General features: G+C 44.1%; 2 protein-coding genes across 3 annotated transcripts in view; one reads left to right on the forward strand and one right to left on the reverse strand.

Annotated features, from left to right (window-relative positions):
• LOC310935927 (teashirt homolog 1-like) overlaps nucleotides 1-11192 on the reverse strand; it is a gene marked incomplete at its 5' end in the record, with an annotated part of 33143 nt that extends 21951 nt beyond the window's left edge. For both annotated transcript variants that reach the window (XM_083899933.1, XM_083899932.1), the window contains one exon: nucleotides 11153-11192. In XM_083899933.1, the coding sequence (XP_083756059.1) occupies nucleotides 11153-11192 (40 nt within the window). The remainder of the gene's footprint in view (nucleotides 1-11152) is intronic.
• Nucleotides 11193-13229: 2037 nt separating this feature from the next.
• Nucleotides 13230-17013, forward strand: LOC310930745 (prostaglandin reductase 3-like). Its single transcript, XM_083893786.1, has 2 exons — nucleotides 13230-13786; nucleotides 15912-17013. The coding sequence occupies exons 1-2, from the start codon at nucleotides 13509-13511 to the stop codon at nucleotides 16840-16842; spliced, it is 1209 nt and encodes a 402-aa protein (XP_083749912.1). The 5' UTR covers nucleotides 13230-13508; the 3' UTR covers nucleotides 16843-17013.
• Nucleotides 17014-23151: the final 6138 nt, after the last annotated feature.

Consider the following 23151-nt stretch of genomic DNA (forward strand, 5'->3'; position numbering starts at 1 on the left):
CACACACACACACACACACACACACACACACACACACATGCTCCCACAGGAACAGGGATAAACTAAGAAAAGTATGCCACACACACACACACACACAGATATGCAGGCACATGCACAGTGTAGATGCAGGTAGATAAATATTCACACTCGAAAAAGAGATTTCGGAGCAAATACCCACACTATCCATCTTCAAACGACGGGAAGGAAAAAAAAAAAATGAAAACAACGATGCAATGAGATTTTATTTCACAGGGCAAATGAGTCTAGCCAATGAGCTGCACCCATGGGGCCTGCCCTAACCCTCCCTTCCTGGCAGATTAGCCTATCACCGCATCACATTGACCCCTCCATTCCACGCACCGCCCACGCAATGGGTGAGCCAGCATAAAGAACGCCAATCTATCTCTTTCTTATCGCTTGCATATTCACTTTCTTACTCTGTATATTTCTTTCTCTTCCTCACTCTAAGCCCCTCCCTCCTTCTCTTTCTACCCCTCTCCCTCTTTACACCCCCCCTCTGTCTCTCAATGACCTGTTATCAGAGCTTCTGAGAGTTAACGGGCAAAATAAATTTTCCTTAAAAAAAAAAATACAGTGAGTCAGGCGTGACGAAGGGACATTTCCCAATGTCGCCTCTCAATCTTCATGAGATCTCACACACACACACACATAAAATTCACCTGCCACTACAACACAAATGGCCTGATTTGAAATCAAGCGACAATCTAAACGCCATCACTGTCACGCTTACAGTCACGGAGCGGTGATGGGTGTGTGTGTGAGTGTGAGTGCAGAAGTGAGAAACAGGATTCAGGCCGTTCAACAGGACTGCATAAACACTAATGAGTAAGAGTTCACTATGCGTTGCTATGGGGACCAGGGCTACTTTGACTAAAGGAGAGCAAAAGAGCAAGAGACAGAGAAAGACACAGAGAGAAGAGAATAAAAGAAACAGCATGAAAAGGGAAGATAGGTTGGTGAGGAGCCAAGAGACAGGAGGGTCAGACATATTCGTATTTAAATTTGTTGACCAATATTTGCCATTTATTAAAACATGATCCTCACTCTCGGTTTAATACGATGGATATATTTCTGTCAAATGTCCACCTACATATTTTTAAATGAAGCCACAATTAGCGGCAATGCCACACTCTGATTGGACTAAAAAAACAAGGCGACCATATTTTTAGAGTTATTATAATTATCGCCGCAATTATTATTGGCTTCACGCGCTTTCAGAATCAAACACACTGGCTGAAGCACAAAATAGGTGGCATTTTTGGGTGCCGTGGAAATCGTCAAATTATTACTGTGCAGCATTATAAATATCCGCTATTTTGCACCTTCCAGCAGTGAAACACCGATAGTCACTGTAAGAGGCTCATATCTGTTTGAAGCTAAATGGAATGTAAAGTCAGCCAGAGAGGGTAGACAAGAAGAGAAGGAACGAAAAACACGTAGAGGAGTGCAGAAAAATCGGCCAGACTGCGGCCACCTGGGGGTCATGAACTGCGTACGACCCTGTCAGATGTGCACTCTGGCTGGGGAGGGTGTGTGTGTGTGTGTGTGTGCAGGGGGGGTTGGAATGGGAGGCGGGGGGGGGGGGTCATCATTAGTGCTGAGTGATGAGTTGTGGTCATGTCTGACGACGGCAGGGTAGAGAGCTCCGCTGCATTTATAAATGCCAGGAGGACTTCACAACGCTGTCGACAGCAGCAGCAGCAGCAGCAGAGCAACAACTGTGTGTTTGGTGTTGTTGTGGTGGTGCTGGTGGTGTTCACGACCAGCCACGGCTATGAGCCCCCGTGTTAACAAGCTGTCTCTGTGACCTACATGATAAGGCTTTACATGCGTTGACAAAAAAAAAAAAAAAAAAAAAAAAAACGCCATTGAAACCTGAAAAAAAACAACATTCCTGCCACTACGTCCATCGACACGGATAGTGCAGCCACTGTGGCCATTTTGTTTTTGTTTAGTCTCCTTCTTGACCAGGGATTTGGTTCGTGTGGTCTGATTTTTCTCTTTTTAATCACAGCTGGAGGAGAGGAAGAAGGAGGCATGAGGAAATGAAGGAAGTGACATGACAAGGGGGGCAGTGTGTGGAGCCAGGATCCTGGGAGTGTGTTGCGCTCGCTCGCGTGTGTGTGTGTGTGTGTGTGTGTGTGCAGTGTCGGACTCCAAGGTCAGCCGATAAACACCACATTCACGGGGAAAAGACGAGAGGTAGGTGGAGTAACCTGCGACCGTTTTCCCCCCCACACGCCTGATTTCTCTGATTCCAGCGCCGGCTTCAATTAATCACTGGAATGGTTACACCATGGTAATACCAAAAACAATCTCCATGATCACACGCACAAACAAAATTTCAAATTGCTATCATCCATCTCACCTGCCCGTGGTTAAAAGCACGGAGGAGGGTGGGGTGTGAGTGAACCATTCACTGGCCTCCTTCTCTCTAACTCCCTCTCTCTCTCTCTCTCTCGCTCTCTGTGTTCTAAGGCCTGACCAGTGAGATGATGGTGAAAAATTAACAGCAGACAGCCAAACAAGTGAAGGCACCAGAGCAAGGGGGATCAATGCATGGCACCCGCGGCAGGAGCAGCTATGTAAAACACTTGCCTTAAGTCAGCCGCATCCGGTTAATATTTAATCCCTCCATCCATCTCCACAAAGAGTGTTTCCCTTTTGCTTTAGCTGCTGTTTACTTTGATTACACACAACCATTTGGGATGGAGGGGGGGCAAAACAGGAACGATAAGAGAGCATGGTGGGTGATTTGCATGGGGATGGAAAATATTCTCAGGTTTTGATAATCGCTCAGAGCAGTATAGTTCCAGTGTGAGGAAGTAAAGAAAGGGGGGGGGAGGAGGACAACAGAAGAAAGAAGACAATAAAAAGGAAAAAAGAGAGAGAGATGGAAAGGTTTGGTTTGTGATGAGAGAGTGAAAAAAAAAAAAAAAAAAAACCCTGATGCAGAGTGAAAAACAGACTGAATTTCACTCTGAGGGGGTTGCCTTATTTAAAACAAGAGATATGCAAATAAAGCGGGAGTAGCAAAATAACACTGATATTATCTTCCATGGTTATCTTCTATGGGAAATTATTTCGAGGGAGGAAATCCAAAACTGTAACTCCCAGGTGAACATGCAAATCCATCTGTATATTCCTGGGGAGCTTTCGTGTGCTCACGTTGCTTTTTTTCCACGTTGCCGTGTTTCGCTTCCTCCTTCACTCATCTCAAGCTTCTCATGTTTATTCTGCGCCCCGGTACTGAAGAGTGCATTTATTACAGAAGTCAAGTAATAACAGTGTCAACAGTGTGACAACACATGGCTTCAAAATTCAATTGCACACGAGGCTTAATTATATGGTGTTATAATTAGAAATAAAGGTGTGTATAAAACGACGAGTATAGCTCTCTCAGCGGCCCAAACACAAAGGGGAATTATAGTCAATGCACATATATACGAATTTAAAGGGCATTTAAAAAAAAGGGGGCAAATTGAGAAACAGGAAACAGAAAATTGTTTGCTGACCCCAGACTGTATTTATCAGCCTGTGGGTCCACTTGTGGGAGAGCATTCAACATGGCAACTGTTCATTTTCTCACTCATTGACCTCAGCTTTCCACTTTACAGGGTGGAATAAGAACGGCCTTCTATCAGCCAACACTGTGAGTAAGAGAGGATCCACGGAACCAGTGTCTATAATCATAGTCTGCAGCCACCGCTTTGCAAAACACACACACACACACACTGTCCATACATGCACTCCAACACACACACACACGCGGTCATCTCGATAATCTCGTCGTGCGGAATGAAACAAACGCCCATAATGAGGACGCCGGTCTGATTCCGTCTTTCATCGCATCTTTCGAGCGATGTTTGGTCACCGGAGTGAGAAGGTTAGATCATCACAGTTTGTACATCTATATGATTACTTATACGCCAAAGCTATTGATCAACGAGCGTTGATCGAGCCGCTAGCTACCGTTTCAAAATATTAAAAAAATGGGGGGGGGGAAGAGAAGCGGGACAGCGGGGCCTCTGACAACACTGACAAGGGTAAAGTGTTATTTCTCTCGCACTCCGACAGCTGGACAAGGGGGCGGAGTGGTGGGGAGGTGGGTGGGATTTTTTGGTGCGTTGTAGGGATGTACAGACGTGTGTGTGTGTGTGTGTGTGTGTGTGTGTGTGTGTGTGTGTGTGTGTGTGTGTGTGTGTGTGTGTGTGTGTGTGTGTGTGTGTGTGTGTGTGTGTGTGTGAGAGAGAGTCAGGAGGGGCATTCGGCCGGCTGGGCAGTAATTCTTAATTGACACCTGTCAGGATAATGGCGGCAGTCACAGCTGTTGCGGGAGAATTTGTCCATCGTCCCGTTCATCTGTCAACTCTAATACCCGTCCTAAAAGCTGCCCCCCAACAAACACACACACACAGATTTCATCCCCATCATCACACACTTTACACTGTTCATCCACCTACACACACACTTTTCCACCACCGTCTTTGATGTTGCTGTTGGACTACACACACATTTGTGCCCGCTGTCAACAACAAAAAAAATCCCTTCCTTTCCATTTTCTGTCGATGTTATTCGATTACCGCAACGACGACACACTGACATACGGTAATTCTGTGTTTGTAATTTTTTGCAGAGACCTTTGCAAAAAATGCAAGAATGCACAGGTAAAATCTTTCATTCCCATCTTTATGCGTTTCCCTTTCAGCTTCTCATCAAACCCCGCCGATCTCCACCTAACTTTGTCTGAGTTACAACCAACAGGAAAAAAAGGGGGGGGAGCACAGTTTAAATTTTTTTGTCATCCTTGTTTTTCCATTCATCCCGTCCTCCCCTATCACCGGCACCATTTCCTCTTCTTTCTTTGCTTTTGAGTGGCAAAAAAAATGTGTATTTATTCAGAGGAAAGAGGGGGGGGGGGTGTGAGGAGAAACAAGCTGGAGAGGAGAATAGAGTGAGAAATACAGGGAGAGGGAGTGCCGAGAAGTGAGAGAAGAGATGAGAGGTATGTGAAAGAGACGGGGAGTGAGGGAGGAGGTAGAGAGGCATAGAGGAAGAAGAGATGGAGGAGAGGGAGGAGTGTGCAGGGGTTGGGTGTCCCTGGATAGGGTTTTTGCTCTTGTGTAGTGGGCCCATCTCGTTTGTCTTGTTTGTTTGTTGGCATCAAAGAGCTGCCTCTCACTCCCCCTGCTAACTGATGTAATGAACGGGTAAGCTACATGTTTTCTTTCCCCGCGCTATGGAATTTAAATACTTATTAGACAAAATATTCCATAATTGCTCATCTTTTATTGATAGAAGTAACATGTTAAATTTGGCTCGAGCTGACTTTCCCTCACCCTCTCGAGGAGGCGCGGCGCTGATCAAGAGAGCAAATTTACCCTCTGCAAATGTAATACTTAAGAAAATTTGAGATGTCAATTTTTTGCCTTAAATGTTGCACGACGACTCCTCTTGAACACTTCCCCTCTTATCTTACTCACGTCTGAAATTACGTGAAGGGGGGGGGGGAGGAAACGAGGAAAAAAATAGCACAGAAAATGCACCATATCAACACATTTTCATTAATGATCTCTTTAGCCTTACATCCCCACTGTGGAGCCTGAACAAAATGTAATTACTCAGCACAACACAAATATTACATAGTAATTAGGCACATTTTAACACAAAGCTGATAACAGTGACAGCACGCCGTTTATCAAAGCTTTGAGTCCAATCTGAATTTCACAAAAGATTAAAAAAAAAAAAACAAGTTTGTTATGCTGCTGCAACATTCAAAAAAATGAGAACAAAAATTCTTTATTTGGGGGGCAAAAATGTTTTTCTATGGCAGTCAGGAGTAAGACTGCTTGTCAGCCCAGTCCCAGAGGGCTGCTTTCTATCTGTTTCAGACTTGATTTTCTCAGACTTTTTTTTTTTTTTTCTTTTTTGGATCCCATGACTTGCTGCTGTTTTTATGTGCTGCAAGGCAGGCAACAAAGCACATCTGGCTGCTTTAATGATATGATTTCCCATCATACTAAGCCACCTCCATTATGACCTCCCACAGAGACATGCTGGCTGCACTTAAGCATTAGGTTTAGGTGTGCGTGTTTGTCTGACGGTCTAACTGTCTGTGTTTATGGTTGACAACGTGTGAGTGTGTGCATGCGAGTGTGTGTGTGTGTGTGTGTGTGTGTGTGTGTGGTAGCGGCGTGCCCTAAGGGCAGCTTTTTAAGAATGCCCCGGAAAGAATCAGGGAGACAGAAAAAGAAATAGACAAGGACAGGCATTAATACCACGGTGTGAAATATATTCTTGTTTCCGAGAATGGGAGCAGCTTCACAAAAGCAACCTTAAACCTTCCTAATACCTTACATTTGATACAAAAATAATGTATTCACTGATAATCAATTTGAATAAAAATGTGTTTTGTGTGTGTGTGCGTTTTGAAAAATATTTTTTTTGTTGCAAATCTAACTAATGCACGTAGCGTGCCTCGGGAAGCTAACACCACACACACACACACACACACACAAAACACAGGAGCACTTGTGGTGACTTGAAGCATTAGCAGAGCAAGCTGAGCATGTCTGACCTTTGACTGGCTCAAATCCCAGATGTAAATTTAACTATTAGTTTCAGAGGGTGGCGCAGGAGCAAAAGTGGCCATCGACGAGGTCGATCGATGCCACCTGCTAACGACACCGCCACTCCAATTAGCGCAACCTCTAGCCGAGTCCAAACACACTCGTACACAAACACACACACACACGCAAGCACACAAATGGAAACGCAGTGGAAGCGGTGAAGTGAAGGGGGGAGAAATTAAACAGGCTGTGGTGGATCATTATGTTGCTCCTGCTCTCTCCGATATCCCTCCGTTTGATCGGGAATAGTGAGCAGATATGACAGAAGTCAGAAGTGAGAAATGTGTGGAGCTGTAAGTAAGAGGTTGTTTTACTCCTGTGAGGGGGGGGGGGGGATCTCAAGGCAGGCCCCTGCTAAAGAGGATGACTAGCATGGCACGGTTACCATTACACTGGTTCAAGTTATTCATTCCAGGAAAACTAACACCGGTCAGTGCTAAGCTAAAAACACACACACACACTTTTCACCTCTGCGTCTATTCCCCCCGCTCACTCTCTCTCTCTGTCTTTCACAAAAAAAACACACACACACACACACACACTTCTGCATCAAACACTAACACAAACTTCTCATTCCTCAGAAGCTATGGAGCGTTTAAGCCCGTAGGAAGATAACACAAGCCACGTCCACTCTCAAAGGCCAGGGACACTTTGCAAGAAAATCAACTTTTTTTTATGGACTCGTGTGTGAAGGGTTATTCAAAACCCGGAAACATTTAAAGTTAAAAAAACAAAACAAACAAACACACACATAGAGGGCCATACACCACTGTAGTGATCAAGCATGTTGGTGTAGACCGAGAGGGGGGGGGGGCACATAAATCTCAGCAATCTCAAGCGAAGGGGGGAATATCACATAACAGCATCGTCAAGTAAGAGCACAAAGGTCGCTGTGTAATCTTAGCTACCCCGGGCATGCAAAATCATTAATCCCCGGGCACTGTGATTCTCCAGCTCGGAATAAACTGGAGGCCTTCAGCGAGGCGGACTACAGCGCTGAGTTGGGAGAGGACATTCATCCAAAGTGCGTGGAGAACGTGTTTTGATAATGGTGGTAATTTACTAGCAGGCCCTATACAGCACAAAAAGTGTAAAAACCAGCAGAATGTCGACGGTTTTTTTTTTTGGTTTTTTTTTAAACGGTCCCTGGGATTACTCTGGAGTGCCAGTATATCAAGCGGCTTGAAGCGGGGGCCTGAGCTGTGTCATTAATATAAAAATAAATAAATCTTGTGAAACCCCCCCCCATACACACACACACACACACATTCCTGCTGAGAACAAGGGGAAACTTTAAGTAAAAAATGCTCCTTCTCTCATTCAGAAAAGAAACGCCACAGTTAAAAACAGATTTTTTTCTTCTTTCTTTTTGTAAAAAAAAAAAAAAAAATGAAAGAGAGCACACAGAGAGAGAGAGAAAGGTCGTGATGTGCTGTCGCTGGTCTTGGCTCGCTTATTGCAAGGTTAGAAGAGTGGCAGTGGTGGTGGGGGTTGGAAGGGTATAGTCGGGGCTTAGCGAGGTCATTAACTGGCATTGTCTCCTGACGTGATTAGTCAGGTAGCAAAGTCCATTTGTCACCTGCACAGGCAAATTGAGTTGGTGCTGCACTAGGGGCTATAGGGACTGTATAATATCAACTTGATTACATCAAGGCAGCTGCGGACTTGACACCTTACTGAATTTGTCAGCATTAATCGTTAGGGTCTGTCACAAATCCATCAGCTCCTCAGATAATTAGGGCTCTCTCTAATGAAGCCAACGGGAAGCAACCTCACCCTCCCCGCCCCTCTATATGCACAAGCACTCTTTCTCATAATTAACCATCATGCTTCACGAAAAAATAAAAAAATAAGAGCAAGTATCTTATCTGCCCTTCCTTCTCGTCTTCCTTCTCTAAGACTCCCTAAGCCTCGGATGAAAGACGGCGTCACTCCGTTCTGCCTCTGAAGTGTATATAGCCCGTCTTCCCTGCTGCCTTCATCACCTTCAGATAGAGTCATTTCACTGTATGAGGTGAGGCTACAAGTGGAATAACACACGGGGCAGAGTGTGTGTGCAAGAGGGAATTAATATTGTATATATTCATACACGTTTAACGTTGCAGTTCTATGTTTGTCTCCAGGCATGTTTGAATTTCATAACGGGAATATCCTGTGAGTGATTTTGGTCATTTTTTTGATGGCTTAAAAATGATATCTCACATCTTTGGCAAAAACTCACACACACACAATCTTCAAATCAATAATGAGAAAATCACGTGATACTTTGCGTGAAAACTCATTAAATAAAGTTTCATAATTTGCTTTAAAAAATATGTTTGTTTTGAGACAAAAAACACAGATTTAACATTCCAAAATTAACCCTTTTTTTTAATACTTTTTTGCCAAAAAAAACTAAATTCTGTCCCTGCTCTAAGTAAAACAAGACGGATCAGAACATTTAAAAACAACAAAGTTGAGCTCGACTAACGAAATGCAGGAGTTCGATCCTGTGGCCGTTTGTGACGAATAGTTTTGGCCTTGAGAGTCTCGAGTGAAACGCAACAGCGAGACGTAAAAAGAGCAAATCTGCTGTTGTTTTTAATCGTCTGACTCTTTAACTTCAGTGATCGGCGTCACTAAGAGCCCTTTTTTCTTCCTGTGCAGGAGCAGCAGCAGCAACTGGCACGAAGGAAGCTACAGGTCAGAGCCGCATCACACTACTACTATTCTGTGTGTGTGTGTGTGTGTGTGTGTGTGTGTTATCTCTGACCATCTTGTACATAGAATAATAGGAAACATCTCACTGGCCAAGCTGCGATTGACTATTACTGCCCATGATGTATATGGCACTCAGTGGACAGTGCAGTAGTGTGTAGGGAGTGATCACAGAGATGGAGAAACCTAAAAGAAATCATTCTCCTCTGACCCTGGCTGAGGGACATTTCACTAAAACATTAACCGTTTCTCTCTCTCTCTCCCACACACACACACACAGTCACACACACAGAGAGAGAAGACCATTAATAAGGCTCAAAATCTAAATCTGAACCGCTGTTTCTCAGTGTGGGCCACACGTCACGTGCACACTGCTTCTCTGGAAAAAGGCGAGAAAGAAAAAAAAATAAGGAGAAAGACAAAAGTCAGCAGTGAGCACTGGTTGAATGTTCCCCCATCCTACACTCCTGTCTCATCCTCCTCCTCCACCTCATCCTCATCACCTCCGCAGCTATCATCACCAAGCTCTGCCTGCTTAAAACGATAAAAAACCTGCTAAGTTCAAAGTCTTCCGTCGGCTGGCCCTCCTGTTTCGACCCGCTTTGCACCTCATATTTCAAAATCTCTTTAAAATTCTGTAACTGTCTTTTGTTCACTCCAGTTGTTAATGCCTAACTTCAAAGGCTCGGCCTCATTAGCACAGAGGTAGAAACCCCTGTCACTCATTTACATTTGTTTAAAGGCTGCAGGGAGACGAGGAGGAGGAATTGGGGGGCTGGGGGGGGGGTCCAGATCCAAACCACTTGAAGTCAACCTTGTCGGTCCTCTGCCAACACCTGGTTTTATCAGTTGGTCACATTGCAAATATTATACTCCCCTCCAGCAGTGGATATTGATTTCATTACTGGACTGATTCTTGCAGTGAATGTGGAGTGAATTTGGATGGGAACCTCAACACACACCACTGTGACGGAAAAAAAGGCGAAAAAGAAGGAACTGATTAAAAAAAAGAAGAAGAAAGAAGTGTTTTTGATTGATTTTTCTAAAATGTGATCACCACACACACAGAGCGAGAGTCCTTTCATCTGCTTTTTTTTTTTTTTTTTTCGCATCTTCACATTAAAATAAAATGAGGTGATTTTCCACCATGATTCACAACTTTATTTGCGTTCTGTTCTCCCTGGTGGAGACAACAGCAGGGCTGTGTGCTGTGAGGGGTTCAAGCAGCCAGAGACATGCCTGTCTTCATGGAGGGATTTATTGATGTTTATCAGGGATGAATAGATCAAAGACTGTCACATGACAGGCGATCAATCACGCATCAAATCAAGGATGGCAATCCTCTAATAAAAAAGAAAGGAAGAAGGGAAAAAAACCGGCTCTCACCAGTTTTCTCCCCCTTCTTTCCCAGTCAATTATTCATCATTACTCACTCTTGAACCTCAAAAGCTTCCCTTTATCCCCATAACATGCCATTTAGTTTATCTCACCGTTCTTAAGAGGACTTTCCTGGCAAAAAAGAGGATATTTAACAAAAAAAATAAATAACAAATAAAGACTTTTAAGTGGCATTGCGCAGATATGTGCGTCATTTGTGCAATGAGACACATTTTACGCACAAAGTGTGGGACAGGAGGAGGTGAGTTAATGACACAACAATTTTGAATTTAAGGAAAAAGAGAGTAAATAAATCACAGCATGCAGCACAACTACACGACGTGAAGTGGGAGAATTAGTTTGATTTGACATGTGTGGATAAAAAAAACTATGATGTGAAATGATCGTAGTGGAGGGGCGGGTTATACCTGCTGATCGCCGCGGATCTTGCTGCTTTCTCCTCGGCATAGTGACCGTCAGGTTCCACGGTGCTTCTCATGCAGGAATTGACAAACAAATCAAAGTCTCTCAGTTGTGGAAAATCATCCCGTGTCTCGGGGAGGAAGAGGAGGAGGAGGAGGAGGAGGGGGGGACAGGAGCTGTGGGTCTCGCAGCTGAAAAATGTCAGTCTTCTTTTCAAACTGGCTGCTCTTTTTGGGGCTGAAAAGCTGGATCGGCTTTGACGAGAGTGAGCTCGGAAATTACCAAGGCTTTCGGCCAGCTCCTGACACCTCCGTGTCCATCAAAGATCATCTTCCTTCATCTCTCTGGAGGCAATGTTTTAGGGAATTAAAATACAAAAAAAATAAAAATAAGCTGAAGCAGCACCTAAAAGTTTTCAGTTCATCCCCACTGGAGAGAAAAAAAAGAAGCCCCTGATTTCCAGTGCTGTTCGGAGGAGGTGGGGGGGAGAGAACGATAGTTTGCTGCGTCTTTTACGCACACCAAAAACTAGAAAATAAATAAACCAATAAACAAATAAGTCCAGTGTGATCGCACTGCACAGCTTTGGTGAGTAATGTATCCTTGAGTTTCTTCCTCTTTAGCCAGAAACCTGAAAGAGAGAGAAAAGGGAGAGGAGAAAATAAACAGACAGGCATTAGATGGGTTAATGTCAGTCCCGTCACCACCACGCCACCTCAGCCCAGATCCAGCCTCACCAGTCCGGCGGAGACTTTTTCCTCCCTCCCCTCCTTCCCTCCTTCTCTCCCCGTGGAAAAAAGAAATAAATAAACGGGACGAGCACACACGTTTTCTCGCTTACTTACGTTTAAGGGACGATTTCCGCCGCTCATCTCATCGCATCTTGGACAAGAGTGTGTGTTTTTTTTTTTTTGGAGGGGTTGGTTGATGCGGTGGAGAGAGGATATCACTTGAGAGAGAGCGAGAGGGGGGAAACAAACAAGACGCAGGCGCATCCACGCTTCGCCAACAACAAAATCAGATCGACAAGGACTTAAAATGTTTGTCTCTTTTAGGGGAGAAAAAGCAGAGCAGGCGGCGCGAGGGGGGGGCAAGAACTCCAGGGACTGATCCGAGGTCTCCGGGAGGAAAAAAAAAGGAAAAATGGAAACGGCGTTGGATCCAGAAGCTGTTTCAGACAGTCTCAACTGATAGACAGACGCATCGAGTGGCTTTTCCTGCTACATTTTTACTCCTCCCCTCTCCACAAGCGTCACCCCTGACAGAGGAGCCTACCTGTCAATCTTTTTAATTGTCTTGTTTTTCCTCCCTCCCTCTCTCTCTCTCTCTCTCTCTCTCTTTCTCTCTCTCTCTGCCTTTTGCTTACTTAGAAAAACCAAACCTCCGTCAAAAAGAAGCGATTCTTTCACAACTTTAATCAGGAGATTAAAGTAAAAAACCGGCAACTTATATAAACACGTTGGCACATGCACACACACACACGCGCGCGCGCGCGCGCCAAAAACCGCAACAACTATTATTGCAGTGTTTTTACAACTGTTTATAAGAGCGTGACACTGACACGAGGTCTGACTCCCACTGTGTGTGGAAGAGAAGAGAAGAGAAGAGAGGGAGAGGAGCCTCCAACATGTGTTGTAGTTACAGCGAAAGACACTTTGAACCAGCAGATGACAGTCAGATGACGATGGAGACGTCGGTGACGATCATATGGAACGTGATCGATTTTTTTTGGTTGTTTCCACAAAAAGCACAAACGCACGCTTTGGTTACAGGTGCAGCTGCTGCTCCTGCCCGCTCTCACATTAAAAAAAAACAAAAAAACATGCGGTTTAAAAACGGCAGCGCGTTTGCGCATCACGTTTGCTGCGTAATCGTGTTTTGAATATTCTGTAGAAGCCGGTGCGAGGATCCTCTGTGGTGGTGTTGTTTTTGTGGTTGTGAGGAAGCAGCAGCAGAAGCAGCAGCAGAGAGAGGAAACGTTGCGGGAGAAGATGAGGATTGATTTGTTTCACCTTACTAGGAAGTGAGTGTAGTGTCCGGGAAGGGGAGGGACTCACTCCGCTGCTGCTGCTGTGCTGCTTACAAGGCTGCACCAGCGCAGCCCTTTTTCCTTCCTAAATACTCGATTCCCATTGCGCGTCATGTGCGGTTAAGTAACCGAGGCTCGCGCAACAAAAGAATCTCGTGTTTTTGTTATTTATTTATCTTAAGGTGTGTTTTTTTTGTTGTTGTGCCGGCACGGCCCGGCCTGGCCTGCGCACTGCTCGTGTGCAGAAGGGAAGCCAATAGCGCAGGCTAATGGTTAGCGCGGCTTACTGCCCGTCAAGTTGTCCGTGAACTTTGTAACATTTCGGTGCCGTCATGTCCAGCCTCCAGCGGCTGCTGCTGCTCAGGAACAGCAGGGGCGCGGGCTCGTGGCTCAGTCGCAGCGCACTTTCGGGAGTTCACGCGGTCGCGCGGCGCACCATCATAGATCTGTCCTACTCCACGCACTTCATGGATTTTAACGGATCCTCGATACCGAGCAGCATGAAAAAGCTGGTCGTCACTAAGCTCAGCGCCGATTTCAGAGGCGCCGTTTCCGTGCAAACCGTCGCGACCCCGACTCCCGGAGACTCGGAGCTGCTCGTCAGGAATCGGTGAGTTGTTGGTGTGTTTTGTTTTGTGTGTGTTTTTTTTTTTGAAAGCTGGACAGACACAGACTCGCGTTTCCTGCTGCGCCCTCAGTCCACGCGTGTCACGAGTCTGTCCGTGTGGATCATTATTCTATCATCCGTGTCACTGTTTTTGTTGAGAAGTTGTAAATAAAAGAAAGCGCCACGCTTACCTCGAGTCACCCATGTCCAGCACCTGCGATCATCATCATCATCATCATCATCACAAGATGGCAAAAATACGTGAGGAATAAAGCGCTCTACTGTAAATCCAAGTTCCGCCCTCTCTGCATTTGTCTATCAATCCATCTCTCTCTATCTCACCCTCCCTTCCTCCCGCTCTCTCTCTCTCTCTCTCTCTCTTCTCCCTCTCTCTCTGTCCTCCCTCCTGTCTCTCTACGTCACCAACCTGCGGACAGAAAGTCACCGGGGGCTCAGAGTCAGACTGGCACCGGGAGATGGAGAAGGAGACGCGGTGTTGTTACATGGCGCAGCATCATTTCAGTCAGAGCAGCAGCAGCAGCAGCGTTCACAGGAGTCAGAGTCTGAATGACTGTGAAATAAACAGATAAACGTGTTATGACATTTCAAATGGTGAAAAAGAAATAGATTTTTATATTATTTTTTTATTGTATACACACCTGATCTGCTTTATGAAACTTAAATTACACTGAAAACAAATCCACCTCAGGGAGAATTGTGTTATTTACTCCCAATAAACACAGAACTTTCCGCAAATTACACGAGGTTACAACAGTCATTTATTACCTTTTTAAGACCCTGATCATGTGCTTTGTGCACTATGACCTTTGATCGTTAGGATTAGGAGTTGGTTTTAACCAACAGGGGGAAATAAACATTTCTGTTTTGTAGAATCCTATCACGTGAGAGAGACACTCATTCTGTTTTACACACATAAGAAAATGTGAGAGTGTTAAGTGACAATTCCAGAGTGAGATTATTGTAATTGAAAAGATCATGGCTGCAGTGAGAGAAAGGGATTAAATCCACAAGGATGCAATGGGATGACTCTTTATTGTTCTATTATTATAATATATTTTTTTGTTTCTCATCACGTCAGAATCAAAAAGATCTGACATCAAATCTCTGAATGCTCTTCATTTTTACAACTGTGTACGCTCTTAACAGTCTTTTGACAATCATAATGGTTGACTAATACATGGCTCTGCTCTGGAGGTGGAGTAGCAGCACTGTTTAAGCAAGAATATTCATTTTTGAAAAACACATTTCAGATATTTTAATTCACTTTTGCCGTAAAAATAAAAATGACCTTAACAAATATTTTTTTTTTTCATTGTAGCATTTGTTTTTGAACCGACTGAGACTCTATTGTCAGATATATATTTGTTAATTTTAATTCAATAAAACTGACCCGGTTCAGTAGTAGTTCACCTTTTTTTTTTCTTTTTTTTTGATGGAAACACGTTTCGTCACCTTGGAAGAAACTTGATTCCATACATGCAGTTAAATCAGGGCATTTCATTAAGTCGCCCATGTATAAACCACAGAGGCATTATGTACAAGCTCAAAGTACACGTGTGACATGCACAGTAATGAGGCGCAGCATGCGTGCTGCTCTAAACAGCGGTAAATGATTTATTTATACATTCCTTTCCCACATATTTGTTTCCAACATGTTACCAAAGTAAGATGAAAACAGCCGTCGTCGTGCTGAGGCAAGATGTGACTATCTAAGGTTTTTTTTTATTTGAAAGTGCAGTTTGTTGTGGGTGTCTCTGAAGACAATGAATCATGACATCATGCAATGTGTTTTGTGATACAAGCCTTTCTCTGTCAGAGAAAGGGCCGTTCTCTTCTCTTCATGAGAAAACGGGAATCATTGCCAAAACAAACCGGAGTGTTTTTGCCTTGTGGAGACGTGTCTCGAGAAGGAAGCTGAAGTCTTGACCTTCAGACTGGAATTCAGGAAATAATGCGCTTACGCTAATGACCGCACAAAAAGCTTTTGTTTGCTGCCGTGAATGAATCCTGTAGTTACGGACGTACTTCACGACTTGTAAATAATGCTTTGATTTTCTCACTTTTAATTGTAAGTGTTGCCTTTTCTTTTCCCTCCGTTTGTCCTCAGTTTTGTGGGAATCAACGCCAGTGATATTAACTACGCAGCAGGCCGCTATGACCCTTCGCTGAAGCCTCCTTTCGACGCCGGTTTCGAAGGTATCGGCGAGGTTGTCGGCCTCGGCCTCAGTGCCAGCTCCCGTTACACCATTGGGGACACTGTGGCCTATTTTGGCAGCGGTGCCTTCGCCGAGTACACCGTGGTGCCTGCCAAGGAGAGTGTTCCTGTGCCTGCGGTGAAGCCAGAGTTCCTCACCCTGCTGCTCAGCGGTGCCACCGCCTACATCGCCCTGAAACGTCTGGGCGACCTGGCCGAAGGTGAGACGGTCCTGGTCACAGCGGCAGCAGGAGGGACCGGACAGTTTGCCGTGCAGTTTGCAAAGCAGGCCGGTTGCCATGTGATCGGGACGTGCTCGTCCATCGAGAAAGCCGGCTTCCTCAAGTCCCTCGGCTGCAACAGGCCAATCAACTACACCGCGGAGGATCTGGCAAAGACGCTTAGGAAAGAGTACCCAAAAGGCATCAATGTGGTGTACGAGTCAGTCGGAGGAAGCGTTTTAGAAGCAGCGGTGAACAGTTTGGCCAAAAAAGGCCGGCTGATCGTAATCGGCTTCATCTCTGGGTACCAGACACCATCGGGGATTCCGCCTTTCAAAGGAGGAACACTACCGGTCAAGCTGCTCCAGAAGTCAGCCAGCATGCGAGGTTTCTTCTTGCCCCACTTCTTAAGTGACTACAAAGAGGCTCTGAGTAGTATGATACAGATGTTTGCCAAAGGGAAGCTAGTGTGTGAGGTGGATTATGGGGAACAGGCACCAGGGGGGAAATTTGTAGGTCTAGAGTCCATCTATCGGGCCGTGGACTACATGTATGCTGGGAAAAACCTCGGCAAAGTGGTGGTGGAAGTGGCTCCGCCCTCTGTTAGAAACAGTAAGCTGTGATTTCATAGATAAATGACCTCAAATGATTATGTGTGAAAATGGGAAACTGTGAATCTGAATGTTAATATTTTTGTAAGATGACTGATGTGGGATTAAAGATAAACCTTGATGGTGCTTTCATGAATAAATAAATGAGTAATTTAATATTGATTCTATATCTTATTTTGCAACCTGTGCAATAAAAATAAAATATTTTAATTACTATGTTGGCTCAGTTATCACTAATTTGAATTTTTGATTAGTTATGAAATTAAAAGTAATCTGAAGATTTGCAAATGTCTCTGCTTTTGTTGATAATAATAATATCGCACAGAAAAAATAAAATAAAATAAAAGCTGGTGATATTCTATTGAGTGTTTACCACCTTCTGAAATCATTCCAGACCTGCTGCCATAGTGTGCTTGCTTTTAGCACTGTTGGGCACTTTATCTACCATAAATGTTTTATGATGGACTACACTGTTTTTCTAATGGCGGGCTTACATTGGTGTGTGCCCGTCAAAAGTAAACGCTGCTCCAGGTGTGCTTGGTATTTCATTGCCTGTTTGTGGCTGACAGAATCGGCATTCACACAATCAATCTTTCCATTCACATGCCCCGAAGCCGCACATAATGATAAAAAAAAAAAATTAGTCCAGCTAACCAGGAGTCGGACTATAAAATGTCATTATTTCTCGCCACCATGGGGAAAAAAAATCACTCTTGGTGAATGCGTTGTAAAATGTCCTGTGACATATTTGTGTTGCCATTTCCATTTTTTGTGCGTTTGATTTAGTTTGGAAAAACGAGAGACAAAGTGAAGCATACATTAGGAAGTTTATTTAATATACTCCACAACCTAAAGATTATTATTGGCACGAGACCTGGAAAATAACTGTTTATTGCAGCTTTTAAAAGTTTTCTAAATTGCATCTCGCAGGATGGAACTTTTAAAGCTAAGCGGCACATTACTCCCCTGTATTAATAGATATGAGATATATTGTAACAGTCCCATGTTTTAGTAATGTGCGTTGTCCAAAAGGAACACCTGTTCCTACCTGGCAGGGAGGAATGTAGTCCTCATGCACTGTGAACATGTTATTTCCTCATCCAGGTGGCCACTGAAAATATAACTCTGTGTGAAATACATTACAGGTGTGACCCCAGCATGCAAAGCTGCTCCCCTCACCAGACGGTGCAGGAAATCAGAAACACACTGGTCCAGGACCATTTCAATCCACAGCGGAGGAAGTCAGAGCAGCATTCAGCAGTTGTTTTTTTTCTGTTTTTAATCGTCAAAATAGAAGTTGTGATTATGGATTTAAAAAAAACAAAAAACGTGTTTTTTCCATTTAATATTGAAAGAAAAATCTGTTCAATTTGCTTCCAGCTGTCCACACATTACTCCGCCTCCAAACATGCGTATGTTTACTAAATTAATAGGCCAGTTTATGCAATCATTTTTTTTTTTTAATTACAGTATTAGAAGTTCATGATCATATAATAGATGATGATGAGTTGATTGATTAAAACACAGATGTGACCAAAAGAGGTGTTTTCTTTTTAAACAACTGCGTTAACCTCAGTAACACCACTGTTTTTCCTCCAAAAAAAAACAAGCTCTCACATGCCAGCCACGCAAAAGGTGAGAGGTGGAGGTGCACGCGGATGTTTAGATTCATTTATCACGCTTGAGTGCCGCGCGCGTCTATGCCGTGTTGCACAGTGAAGGAGAGGCCGGCTTCACAGCATCTCTTCAATTAACAGGAGAGGCCTCATCTTGTGTCCTCCAGGACCTACCTGTGCCTCCGCTGATTATTGAGCAGTCACAGTCCCAATTAAGTGAACACAGGAACCTGGAGAGACAACACTCTTTATTTAATTGGATTGTGTAGCAGTCAGTTGCAGCTAACTGGCGATGTATTGCAAAGCAAACCTGGAACTGCGGAGCGTAAACAAGACATTAAAGGCAGACGAGGCCCAGAGAATCATCCAGACTTGCGTGATGGTGAAACACCAGGAATGATTCTACACCGGAGGAAACAAGTGACACGTCATCATGTAGTGCACCTTCAGAAAAGCTTAATTACACATCGGTTAAACTTCAGTATATGTTTGTGTAAGCAATTTGAGGTTCCTCTGTTAAACCTGATTTAAATGAGGATGTTTTGTAACTGAGTAAAGATTACAACAGGTTAAAAAAAAACTTTGAATTTGAGTGTTTTTCATCACCAGGGACAACAAAAGAAGAACAAAGAAGAAAATACAGCCTTTGTTTCTCTTGTTGCATGATGTTGCATTTTGTGCAGGAAAACAATAAAAGTTTGGATCTCATGTTTTGTCATGTGGACATTTTTAAAGGTCCAATATGTAATACGAGTCAACTGCCACTAGTTGTCACAGTTGAGTATCAGTGTCGGATCAAATCAAAACTGTAACCGCTACTAAGCTATTGTGCCTATTCTAGCCAGTCGCTATTAAAAACAGACGCGTAACATAACATATGCATCAAGATACTAACATACTAACAAGTCGAGAGAGAGAGAGGGAAGCTCTTCACCTCATTAATGCCACACTATCTTTATCTTTGAAGTGGTTTTTTTTGCAAAAGAACAAAATTTCTCTGAACATAAAGAGCATTATAAGAGTCCTCCACTACGCATTTTACTCGCGTTCAAGTGGAACCCTTGACCTCATATTTGCGACATACTGTATGTATAAACAGCATCATGAACTCTGACCTTTCACGAATCATAAGCGATAACAGGTCATGACTGCGATGGAAGAGGCATCAAATGAGCACATGTCATGAACAACCCCATGTGAACGCAGCAAATTTACATGAAGGATCTGGTGTTTCCCATGGTTCTCAAATACGACTGAAACAGAGGCCTTCAAAACCACACACAGACGTCTATCTTTACAAGAAATTAGTATATTTTTTATCAGAGGTGGAAAGTAACGAAATACATTTACTCAAGTTACTATATTGAATACTTTTTTTTGTGTATTTTGTATTTTTTAAGTACAATTTAAAATCAGGATTTTTTCTGAGTACGTATTGACTCTAGTATTGTGCTTAGTTACTTTATAAATCCTATCCGTTACTAAATTCAGCACAATGAAGATCTACAGGGGGAAAATATACAGCAGAACCAGACGAATGATGATGTGATTAACACCAGCATCGGCGCGTGAACATAGAGGGCGCGCGCCAAAAGTGACGTAATATCCTGTGTCGTGCCGAGCGCGTGAGCTCCATAATAGTTTTGGATTTCTGACCCCTTGTCATATTTCTACTACCCTCACACCCCACGCAAAGTAACTAAGTAACTTTTACTTAAAGTACATTTCAAATGAACTACTTTTTACTTCTACTTGAGTACATTTTCAGATGACTACTTTCACTTCTACTTGAGTAATATTTCATCAAAGTATTGGTACTTTTACTTTTGGAGTACAAGATTTTAGTACTTTTTCCACCTCTGATTTTTATAGTTACTGATATCTTGTGATGCCGCTGCTCCTCGGGCATCTGGTTAGGATGCGTCCTGGACGTCTCCCTGGTGTGAGGTGATTCAGGGATGTCCTTCTGGGAGGAGACCTGGGCCGACCCAGGACACGCTGGAGGGATTATATCTCTCGGCTGGCCTGGGAACACTTTGGGATCCGACCCAAGGAGCTGGTGGAGGTGGCTCCCTGGGGAGAGGGCGATCTGGGCGTCCTTGCCGAGGCTGCTGCCCCCACGACCCGGACCTAGATGAGCGGAAGACAGGAAGGCAACGGAGCAGATACACAAATGCATAGTGGACCTTTATACTGATGTACTGTAGTTCTCAAATATTGAAGGCAAACATTCCCAAACAGAGGTGGAGGGAATGATGGAGATGTTAACCATGCAGCGGACCACAGTTGGAAAGCAAACATTGCGGTGTTATTCTGGTGCGTATACACATTGCAACACTGTGGGTTTTCCAAATTGATTTTAACAGTGTTATGAGCACATGATCCTGTTGTGTTTACAGTGCATTGTGAAAATCCATAATCTTTTTTCCAAACTCTAAGTGAATTTGTGCATAAACCCGAACCACATTCGAAACCAAGAAATTGTTATCATCACCCTCGCTTCTGCCAAAATAACACTACACGCGGTGAAAACACTGTCACAAAAGTATTCACGTTTGTAATTAGTAACATCGTTTCGGTTTTGGAAATGCGAGCTCACCAGGAGTTCACCCTACGTTTGTGTGTCATCGTGTTCTTTGAAGGCGAGAGTTTTGCATGGGTGGGTAACAGCAGACTCCCTCACATAACCTCAAGCAAGTTTCCATGGTTATTTTTTTTTTTTTCTTTGTCTCGTTTGACCAAAACAAGAGCGCGACACCAACTGGACTGGTAAGTGTTGTGTTACAGGGACCAGTCAGTCCACATGAACTCAAACTGGAGGGGTGCTCGTGGAGCAGAATTCCACGAAGCAGAATCTGGTGGATCTCTGCAAACATGATGTGGAAAGTAAGACTCAGGTCTTAGGCAGCTTGCTTTCAATCATTCATTTTATAACCTCCACGTGATGGTCGCGGGAAGCTGAAGCTATAGCTCACACAGGATGAAAAGCGAGGTAAACACACAGAGACAAAACAACCATTCGCTCTCACATTCACACCTAAGGTCAGTTTAGAGAGGCCACTTAACCTCTGCATGTTTTTGGACTGCGGGAGAAAGAAAAAAAACATGCACACAGGGGGAAACAAACTCCAAACAGAAAGGCCCTCAGGTCGCGAACCAAGCTCTTTTTTTCTGCAAGGCAACAATGGCAGCCACTACCCTGCCGTGTGACCCAGCCTGCTTCACAACCTAGGTTAGTCAATCAGTTGTAAGTCTGACCTGTTTTTTTGTTATAAGCATTCTACCATTACCCCCGTAATTGTCACTTATGGCAACTGTGTCCGCTGCTAAACAAACATTTGCACTTCTTTGTAGTTCTCCAACCCACTTCAAATGTAAATCCAAGACAACAGCACCTGTGCCTGGTCTTCAGTGCTGCACAGTGACATTCAGTGCAGAGAAATTCTCAAAGGTGTCTTGGTATCTCGCTTTTTTTTACCTCCTCTCTCGCTCTCTCGCTCTCTCGCTCTCTCTCTCTCCACTAAACCTTTTCTCCACACTTACCCTGTGCTGGAACATGTGGCACATAACAAAGACATCACCCTCATAGAGTGGGATGCTAGTCTACCTCCAGGTGCCTAAGGGACACTGGCTGGCTTCTCGGTGCTGCCAGAATCCAGACAGTCCAGTTTCTTTCTCGGCAAGTCAGTCAGACCCCCTCAACTCCCCAACTCCCCGAGCCCCCGTCATTCCCACCTCCGTCTAATTACCAAACCTAAAACCCCACTCAACTAATTAGCCACAGCAGACCCAGGAACTGTGAGTAAAGGTAAAGAGATGGCTTCATTTAGGAGTGTGTGTGTGTGTGTGTGTGTGTGTGTGTGTTAAGGAGAGTGAGAGTGAGAGAAAGAGACAGGAAGAAAGGGAAATGGAATAAGCCTCCTTTCGTGAACACATCTTTACAGCCAATTAAAGCCATTTATTAAACTATTTGCAAAAACCTTGCGAGTTGTGCGTGACAGAATGATAGGGTTTGTTTGTGGCTGTGCACGCGTTTCTCAATATGTAGATGTAGACGCGCACACACACGTGCACACTCACAAACTCGAGCATCGACATGTGTCTCGGTGCGGCTGGCAATCTGTCGGTTTATCTGTCTATCAGCGGCGCAAGAGCTCAGTGGGACATAAATTACAATATGCAGCAGCACCACTTGTGTAAGTCTCAATAAAGGGGTGGAATAACTTTCTTAATCAAGTTCCCCTGATTAATTGTAATAAAGGTGTCATCTGTAAATGTGTCCTCCTGATTGAGTAATTCGGGGGCCAGAGACAGTAAGCACATCCCTGGTGATTGGGGGGGTTGGACAGAGCGAATGGGGGGAGGGGGGGGGGGGGGTCTGTGGGAGGGAAGGTGTGCGGAGGACATACTGAGACATAAATAGCTCCTGGGCACACTGGCAGCCTTCGCACAACTGACAGTTATGAAATACAATTATCAGTTGATCTGCTTAAGAATTCATCAGTGGCTTCAGCGGCCAGTAAAGATGTTCACAGAGAGATGGAGGAAGGAAAGAGGGAAGGAGGGAGGGAGTGAAGGAGGGGGGTGACACAGAAGGCAGAGAAGGCCTCGCTGAGTAAATGAGATTTTTATTTTGTCCAGCAGATTGTTCACATTATGTCACGCTATTGTGAGAGGATTATCTTTGTTGTTGTTTTCTTTTGTT

Source organism: Microchirus variegatus, assembly GCF_963457635.1.
Source record: "Microchirus variegatus genome assembly, chromosome: 1".
Taxonomy (NCBI): Eukaryota; Metazoa; Chordata; class Actinopteri; order Pleuronectiformes; family Soleidae; genus Microchirus; species Microchirus variegatus.